General features: G+C 38.4%; 1 protein-coding gene across 1 annotated transcript; it reads right to left on the bottom strand.

The window, feature by feature from the left end:
- Positions 1–275: 275 nt before the first annotated feature.
- On the bottom strand, positions 276–9219 carry UPP1 (uridine phosphorylase 1). Its single transcript, XM_010574073.1, has 7 exons — positions 9161–9219; positions 6204–6321; positions 5541–5699; positions 4385–4499; positions 3721–3930; positions 2073–2219; positions 276–587 (listed from the first exon to the last, which is right to left on the bottom strand). Exons 1-7 carry the CDS (start codon positions 9211–9213, stop codon positions 448–450), a joined length of 942 nt encoding a protein of 313 aa, XP_010572375.1. The 5' UTR covers positions 9214–9219; the 3' UTR covers positions 276–447.
- Between the last annotated feature and the right edge of the window lie 505 nt (positions 9220–9724).

The following is a 9724-nucleotide window of genomic DNA, read 5'->3' on the forward strand; positions in this document are numbered from 1 at the left end:
TTTGTCAAAGTTTGCAAAAAATAAACTGCATTCACTTTAAGTTTTCTTTACAAGTGAAGCAACAAAGACAAATATAACTTATATAATTTTTTGTAGCAACAAGAAAGAGAATAGCATTCTTAAGTTAATTTTAATTTGGTGGTTTGCAAGTATTTGGCAATAAAGTTTGATTTTCTTCCTAGTTTTTCTTTTATAGCAGGGATAAATAAGGCTTTTTCATATATTATAGCAGGCTTGTCCTTCACAACAGATCCACTTTCCAAATCACAGAAAAGTGAATTCAGCACATTCAGTTGCCAAAGGACACTGACAAAAATGATTAGCTTCCACAGACACACAGAATGCTGTAAGGTATTCTGAGGCAAAAGACCTTAAATGCACAGAAGTCATGACCATGACTTCAGCTGTGCAAAAGCCTTCTGCTTCTGTAAAACAAAGGTGGATATTTCATACTTTCCCAAGACTTTTCTTAATGAAATATCCCACTAACTTCTGTGGCCTCTGCTGATACTCCACAAGTACATCATGTGAGCTACTAATCTGGTCCCCCTCAAGCCGATTCAGAAGAGTGACACACACTACAGCAGCTAGAAATTAAAAGACAGCATTAGTTAGGAATGATATTCTGGCACTTCTGCAGTCCAAAAGCATAAACATTTGAACAAACAGCTGGAAGATTAGAAATATGAGAGAAAACAAACCCCCAAAAATGGTGCACGGTACCATAAAATGCAAGGGGACTAGCGTGCTATGGATGACATAAACAAAGGTACGAACAGTTTAAGACAACTGATCGCTACAGCAATAAAGCAAGAGCTCTCAGGCAGCTGCAGATACTTACTCTTGTATCATGATCCTTATGTTTTTCTGGATAGGAATTATATTTCTCAAGTACCCAGGACTTGACTGGTAGGAAGTTATCAGAAAGACTGCTCTAGCAAATGTAGTTACAGCCCTCCGCTATCTACCTTATAGTCACCTCGAATCCCTGTGCTGTAGAAGCCACCCGTTGGGAACCAGCAGATGAGCTGCTTCGACATTCATGGATGGGGAGCACTGGAAGTGCATGAGGATCTCATGGATCACCTCAGGCTCACCTGCTGCCTTTCGGTAATCAGAGTCCAAAGGTAAAATCCCTCCTTTCACTCAAGCTGAGCTCTACCATCACTCTTCTGTATCTGGGGTTTCTGCTAGTGACAGTTTGCAGAGCACAAGCAGTAATACACATTACAGACCTACAAAGTAGAGACAGCAAAAGGGGCCAGGCTCCCTAATGCCTCAGTGATAGCATGGGTTGGGTTTTTAATCACTCTCAAGTCAGTAAGAACTGAGGATGTTTGATATAGCTGTTGGCCTTTTTGCTCATTTTTCTTCACTTCATCCTTCTTGAGTTTAAAGAAGTTTGAGAAACATCAGTGTTTTAAATTGGCAAATTACTTGCCAAGGAAAGTGAGAGACTATAGTTAACATGGTCAGTAGAAAGGCACTGTATTACATTATTTGTAGCGCTTTTTTTTTTTTCCTAATCTTTACTGAAAATTAGCTAGCTTCTGTAAAAAAAATTTTAAAACTTGTTTTATGATTAGGAATGGTTTATTCATGATGCTAGTAAAAATCTCCCAAGTGTTTAAGAATTAAAGCCATAAGTCTACACAAAATATTTATATTTTCAATTTGATATGAAAGTATAGAAAGTGATTATAGTTTTATATATATGAGAATCACCTGATTGCTTAAATTAACTAGTTGCTTCCCGTAAACTTAAAAAACTAAACAAAGAAAACAAATTAATGCTATAGGGTAATTAGGTACTTCAATGATTTATGTGCTTGCCACAGGCTGGAATAGCAAACAACAGGACTAAACCGTATAAGAACTATGTGACAAAGTTTGCATAATGTTTGAATACACATGACACAAATCAAACAATCATAGCAACAGAACTATAACCTTCTGCATGTAAAAAAAACCAGTTATAGTATGTTAAGACCTCATTTGCAGTTTTACCACAACCCCGCTGCAATGCAGAAAACTTCCTACAGCTTGAATAAAGTGATTTTAAGTTAGTTTACCTTTGACACCACTGAGATTACACATTGCCGCAAATACAGAAGACTCCATCTCTATGTTTCTGACACCAGAATCATAAGCTTCCTTCAAATATTGCAGTTTCTCTTCTTCATTATATAAGCAGATTGCACCATCCAACCTGCCCTGTCCTACAAAGTAATTTTGCAGAAATTTTCAGCAATGAAGTCACAGAACAAATTCAGTTTCTAAAACGCTCAGTTACTGTAGTTTCCCCTATACAGTGTCCAGCTTTTACTACCGCTCTTTATTTTCATGCACAAGACAAATAGGACAAAGTGATTCTTAGCTATCGCTAGAGCTTCTACATATTACTTCTATTTTTTATAATGTGAATCACGGTAATTTAATTGGTCTTCTCCAGCTTAAATTCTTAAATTCATAAATGGGAAAATGTAAGTAGTAGTTTCCTGCATGTGGGGCATGTGTCAAAATTCAGCAACAAACTTTAAGCTGTATGGAAGTGCTGCATTTTTTCTATGTATAATCATTGTCTAGAAAAACTGCCAGGCTTGAAAATGCCTTCCTGATACTATCTTGAAAGGATGAACATTTTATTACTTAAAGACTCTCTAAGGTAAGAGATGAAGAGTCCCTTAAGCTAACTAGGTAATACCATTAACATTTTTTGAGAAAATTAGTTTATTCAAATTATTCAAGACTAACACCTAGAGATAAAATGGCAGCAGGTTATGTACAGTAAAGTTAAATTGCAGTCTTTCACTCGGTATCTTCTTGTTTTCAGGAGATGTTGTCCTAAATGAATACCCTTGAGCCTGTTCTCAGTTTTTTGCTGTATGAGTTGAAAACATTCCTGACACTTTTGTGTAGTGTAGCTTGCACCTGTGGTTGGTGTCTGAGGAGATACACAAACTGACAGTATCTGCTTCTGACCAAGCTTGAGCATTATGCAGACCACATGTTCCCCTCTGCATTGCACCCTTTGTCACCTATCCAGTAACAGCTACAGAAAGTCGTATCAGGTGCCACTACACTCTGTTCTCGCGAGATTTGAAAGATGTTTGTGAATAGACTTGGGAGATCAGAAAAGCACCTGAATGTCTATATGTTTATCCAAAGTAAGCCTTGGAGGTTTGCCTCTCCTATGTAGCAGCCTTGACACAAGTCAGCAAAATATTGTCTTCAGTTGTCTGATCACTGCTTTGCTCAAAATGTGCATGGGAAACAAGTTCTGACACTTCTATTAGAAAAGATTTACTTTAGATACTTAACCAGTGGGGAAAAAAACCAAACCAAAACAAAAAACAAAACCAGCCACAAATAATTCTCACTCCTGTAATCCTCTAGGATGCATCAGTAAATCACAGAAATTTTGTGACAAACATACCTAACTGATGAGTATGTGAAAAGTGTATAGTAGACTATATGTATTTGAGAGGATCTACTAGAGCTGTGGGGAAATAAACCTTCACAAAATGAGAAGTTCAATACAGCAAACTGCCAAGCACAATGCTTGATTTTACATGTATGAAAAATAGGTTAATTACAGCTGACAAGACAACTTGAAGTAGGGAATGCCTTCTGAACTGCAACATTAATGTTAAAATATTATTCGGTATTTATCTATTGCCGCTTACCAATATACTTCTGTTAGTCTGTCACCAGCCTTACCTTCATAGAAATCCAAAGTGCACATAGTGTTTCCAATGACTGTATTGAACTGACCGATTTCTTTACTGCACTCCATCAGTTCCTTAGCTAGCTGTTCATCTAGGTTTGTACTGCGAATTACAGTCTTTCCCAGAATAACCTGTTCAAACTGAGGTTTGAAGGTGGCATCTACAGATTGCCTAGTTATAACCACTGAGCCTGGCTCCAGACCTGCAGTAAAAAGAAATAGGTATAGCTTCACAATGTAGTTAATGCTTTGTTTCCACACACATAAACCATACATCTTGACCCAGACCTGCTTCTTTCAAAGGTGGCAATTTTGCCCCTGACTTCACGGAGGTGGGGTTTTTTTTGTGCATGCCTAGCTGCTTCAGTTTATTATTACAATAATTTCTGAAAGAATGAAATTTTTCCTTTTTCATTATATATTCTTTCTTATCTCATACTTTTCATACAGGACAGGAATGTCCTTCTCCTCCCAGTGTCAGATGACTTAAGTACATTTTCTCTATCCAAACGCAGATACTGTCTTTTCTTTCAAAATTACAGAAGCAAAACAATTCATCTCCTGTGTTCTGACCATCAATGACTTGCAGAGAGATGCTTTACTCTCCTACAAAGATGCTTTGGTTTGAAGAAAAAAAGAAATCAAGAGGGGAGATACCTATTCCACCAGAGGTGCCAATGCGAACAATGGTTATGTTGGAACACTTGGCATGATACAACAGTTTGATCAGCTCGTGCAACATGATTGAAATAGAAGGAATGCCCATACCATGCTGAAATGAAAGCAGAAATTCATGTTCAACATTCACATAGACAATGCAAAATATATACAGAAGAACATGCTGGACAATATCTCCTTCCTGATTTTTTTTTTCCCAATTGTCACCTAACTCACTCCCACAAAAATCCTAACCTATGGGCCTACTGAAAGGCTACTGCAGGTAAACAGAAAGATTCCCACTGGCTTTGGCAGACTATGGATGAAGTACAATATTTCTAAAAATCATGAATTATAAAATATTTACATTCTCAAGAGTATATAGTCCTTTCCTAATAGTTGACAAATACAGAATCTTCATCACAGAACTTTTCTTAAACACAAGAAAAACCCCACGCTGATTTTTTTACCAACCGGAAGTGCTAGTGAATAGTTAGGCTAAATTTTTTCAAAAGACAGACATTGTGGTTTAGTCACAAAGTTCAGCAAATACAAGTCCACCTTAATTTGCATGATAATGTGATAACTACAGCTCAAAAGAAAGGGTGCAGAATGATACTACGGTTATGCAATTGCAACTGAAGTATGTAATCGTATCTACAGATTAAAGGTAAGAAGTTTTAAAATGCATACATGAGTTAGTAGCAAAAGTTTCATGGAATGCTAGTCTTAAGTTATGTTAGCACATTTGACAATGCCACTGCAGATATGTAGCTCTGGATGATACAGCCATTTTTTCCAATATCCCATATGCATCAGGTGACCTTTTTCCCCCATTATTCAGCATACATAACAGGGATGAGGCAACAGTAAGTCTGCTCAAAAAATTTATAAGGCCATTCCTGTAACACCTCAGTGGTACACTGAGGAAAAAGGAGGCAAGAAAGGAATTAAAGTCTCAGAGGTTTGCCCTCTTACAAAAAAGGGCTAAAAACGAATTCTTAATTAGTTGACTGAACTATTTTGATCATGGCTGATAAAAACTTAAACACCTGATTCCAACTACTAAGTTTTTAAAATAAATGTGCATTCATATTTTCTACTTTGAACAGCATCATTGAACTGTGTCCCATATCTGATTAAGTGAGGTACTTACACTGACTGACAAAACAGGTCCCACTTTGTACATTGCGTAACGGTCAGTTCCCGCACAGATGTTAGGATAGTCACAGCCAGGGCTCCCAAGCCCCAGTTCTTCAGCTATGTAGGCGATAAAAGCTCTCATCCGTGAAGGACTTCCTCCAACGCATACAAACTGGGGTGGACAGTATTCCACAAAACAAAATCAATTGCATGATTCAGCATATCAAAACACATGCAAAGATCAACATGAGGATGCAAACACCTTCAGTTAACCCAAAGGTATTCCTAGATGTGGCTTTTCTCATAATCATTCTAGAAGGCCATGAAGAAAATTTATGGGAAAAAAACCAAAACCTTCTACATAACACTCAAATGCTTTCAAGCTTTTTAAATGAGTAAAAGACAGATATTGGCTTGAAGGCACCCCAAAAGGGAGTTCTACCTGAATAGAGACTGTAGCATTTGCCTTTTTACTGGATGAAAAGAGACAGTCAGAAACAACTATCCCCAATTTTGCTTGATATTGACAGTGACAAGAACCCACAAAATCTTATCCCCTTTCCACTCATTCCTCAACTGGTGGCATGCTGACACATTTAGTCTTATTTTGAAGACAGCTACACTTCCACCTCCTGCAGAAAAGCTTAGGCTGGCTGAATGAAATGAAGCGTCTTACCTTTACATCTCCAAACAATGCTGGAAAATCATGGGTACCAGTCCCAAGTGCAAAATGGTACAGGATGTCTTCTTTCATTTTTTCCAGGTGAGGGTTGCAGAGGTGGATAAAATTCTCTCTGCCAGGACAGCAACATTGTGAAACATACAGAGTATATACAAACTCCTATATGGAATAGATGATAATTTTGCAAAGTCAAACAGTAAAAGTTGGGAAATGCCACACCTAAGTATACCTGCACTACCTTATTTTGGTTCCTCATGCATTACATTAAGGAAATCCTAAATTTCACTATCACCTTATATCTCATAACAAATCACATACCATATTTAACATTCCATTTATTGCACAGGATGAAATTGCTAAAGAAAAGCCCAGATGGTAGCATGCATTTGCAACAGTGTGACTTTTACCTTAAAAACTATTAAAGTTGTGAACCAGGGTGGGTCTTTATGGTGAGCAGAACAATGGGAGCAGGACCAGGGAATATTCAATAGACTGCCTTACTACATAGACAATCCATAGCAAAGCTGAAAAGCAAACTCGACCTCTGTGTTTTGACTGACCCTCCTAACCACCTGAGAAGGGTGGGAAGATTTGGGCTTTACAGACAGGCCCAAAGGGGATTTCTGGCAGTTTGGCTCACTGTAACTCTGTGTCATCCAGCCAGGAGGAGAAAACTCTACAGCATGAGACTGGTAACAAGAATACAGAGGACCTGAAACAGGAGAGAAAAGAGGCAAATGGAAATCTGAAGCAAAGAAAAAACCATTGAAGAGAAAAAAAATGCAAGAAAAAGGGAAAGACAGGAAGAGGTAAAAAGAATTTACTTCCTCTTAAATTGGTTCCTGTAAGGACGTGATACAGCTTAAAAAAAAAAAAAAAAATTTCTGAAGAACCAGGAAACTACAAGACAAGGAGGGAAAACTGAGCTACTTAGCATGTGGGATCGCCTTCATGGAAAACTGGGTAGTGGACTAACTAAGCAAGCTGAATGATTCATAAAATGTCTGCCTTCTGTGCTTGATGTTTTAAGTTCAATTGAAACAGGTAGGAACAACTAGTCAATAATCACAAGGTTAAGCAAAATACTAGCCAATACTTCAAAGTAGTTTCTGAGAGATGAAGTCAAGCAATAAATATCTTCCAGACACAAAATGACTTAATAGCTTAATGAAGGCTCACTGCAGTCATAGCATGGCTCAGCAAATTCAAACTGCTTTGTCAGAGGAGACAAACAAAAGAGTTTGCCTGGAGTTTATGCAAAAAATTGTTAAGACTTTGCAGGAACAACTCTGAAACCTAAACATAGGTGTTTAGCACTATTTTAGATGTTTTAGGTTATCCTGCCTGTCTTCTAATGCCTCTCCAGGAGGCCAGTGCTATTCTGTAGGTCCTATGTCCTATCTGTCAGTCCTGAGCAGGATGTATTGGTTACCTTTAGGAGCCTAAAGTGGCCTAGATGCCCATACTGAGGTCACTGAACTGTTCCTCAGAAAGCAAAGAAAATAGTTACAACCCCAATATTCTATCAATTGTTTCTGTTCTTGAAATTCTCTCTCTAATGCCACTAACTATTCAGCAGCAGCTGCACAGCCAAAGAGGTATCATCCCAATCCACCCTATTTGTTCCTGCCCACCACAGACTACCACCTTCACTAACTGAAAAAGCAGCCCAACAAAGCAGATGGTTCATTCACCCCTTCAGTAGTAATTCCTTTCCACCTGCCACGTGCCCCATTTGCCCCTCTTCATACAAATCCCACCCCAGGTGGAACCAAAGGCTTTGGCTGCCTTTCTTCTTCCCTCCAGGAGACCTGTTTGACTCCTGGAGAAATAAAGAGCAGGTTTATGGCTCTTCAGAAAGGCACAGACAGCCCAGGAATTTGCCAGCTCACATGAGCAGAATTCCCAGACTGCCTTCTCTGTATTATTCCTGTTCGGTTTTGTGGGACTCTCTACCCATATTTAATGGGTCACTAACTAATGCAGATGAAATAGCTGGCTGTGCTGATGTTTATTGGAATGGCTTTTACATACAAGTAGGATATGATTTGAAATCACTTTACAATTTGTCCTCAGGCAAGCAAAAAATATTTCCTTCTTTACAAGAATACCAGCAATAAAAGCTTGTCTCCGGGAAATAAATTGGGAAAAGGCGAGGCCTCTATTAAAAGTACAGGGAAATTCATGTGGTATGTGCCAACACCACTGTCCTCATGCCTGGCCTAAATACAGCTTCCTTCCTCAGCAGTGTCTGTATTTTACCTTTTTTATCTCATACCCTACCAGCAACACTCTTCAACGCACCATGTCACTGCAGCTAGGGCTGTTACTAACTTGTACTAGTTATCTGCCCATCCAGATCTAACTGCAGACTTGGACCCTCGAGTAAAATGGGCAATAAAAGTAAGCATATTATTACGTGTACGTTGGACAAATGCCATGGATTTACAGTGTAACTCTAAGGAGCAGACAATTTATTCCTCTCACACTGTTGTAAAGCACCTACGGCTTCCGGAGGTTTAAACAAAACACATATGTCTGACAACTAAACATGTACGGTTTTACTAAAATAAGCTTAAACTAAGGATTAGAGAAACAGATTGAAATATTTGTTCAAACTCCTGAAGCAGGTACGTCTGGCCATATGCAGTAACCGAAGTCAACATTTCAACAGCTCACTGGATTAAAAACAACAACAACAAAAACCATCACTTACGCTTCGAAAAATTAACTGTCGTGATAAATGAAAATGGCTAGCCAGCAAAGCCCTCTGTGTAGTTGTGGTTAAAGCAGATAAAGACTCCATTTCTCGTAACAGCTTCTACTAGATACTTGATGTTATAATCAATATTTGTATCATAAACTTTATCTTAAACTAAACAAGTGTGTAATGAGTTTGGGGAAGAAGGTAAGTGTAGACTTTGACAAGATAATTTATTTCTGAATCATACCTTGAAGACTGTTCGTCATCAGTTTTCTTCTCATTTGAGACACCAGGAGCCATGTATGCTTATACCTAGAATTATATTTTAAAAATTAGATATAAGTGCATTGGCATAGTCCCATCTGTAAAGCTAGCATCATTAACAGTGACAGAAACTTTCTATTTAGATGATACTGTCATGAATATTAAAAACCCAAAATAATCCAGCCACACTACAGCTTTTGTAACTGTAGCAAAATGAGCATCTCCATTTTTTTATGGCTGAGCATCACCACTTTCAAACTGCCGAAGCCCAAACTAATCCCTTGTTAATGTAAGCCCCATCTCAGAACGACTTCTGTTCTGTGGTATAAACAACACCTGGCTCATGGGCCAGAGAGAGGTAAGTCTCATAGCTAACTAAGTAATCCTCTTTCTTCCATACCTCCCACAGCGACAGTGACTACTGAACTAGCTAGCTTTAGCCTCCTTTCACCTCTGACTCCAGAAGGTCATTTCTAACTGTCATACGCCTGAAACCTGAGTCCAGGAAGCATCTTACTCATAATATCCTCTTCATTGAACTCCTCCT

Source organism: Haliaeetus leucocephalus, unplaced genomic scaffold (assembly GCF_000737465.1).
Source record: "Haliaeetus leucocephalus isolate CR32 unplaced genomic scaffold, Haliaeetus_leucocephalus-4.0 Scaffold3, whole genome shotgun sequence".
NCBI lineage: Eukaryota > Metazoa > Chordata > Aves > Accipitriformes > Accipitridae > Haliaeetus > Haliaeetus leucocephalus.

Bases quoted from the DNA above. Each gene is read 5' to 3' on its own strand.
- UPP1 (XM_010574073.1), bottom strand. From the start codon at position 9,213: ATGGCTCCTGGTGTCTCAAATGAGAAGAAAACTGATGACGAACAGTCT. The intron at 3,931-4,384 runs GTATCTCCCCTC...TTTTTACTGCAG, and splicing joins TGGCACCTCTGGTGGAATAG to GTCTGGAGCCAGGCTCAGTG. The intron at 2,220-3,720 runs GTAAGGCTGGTG...ATTACTTTGTAG, and splicing joins CACTTTGGATTTCTATGAAG to GACAGGGCAGGTTGGATGGT.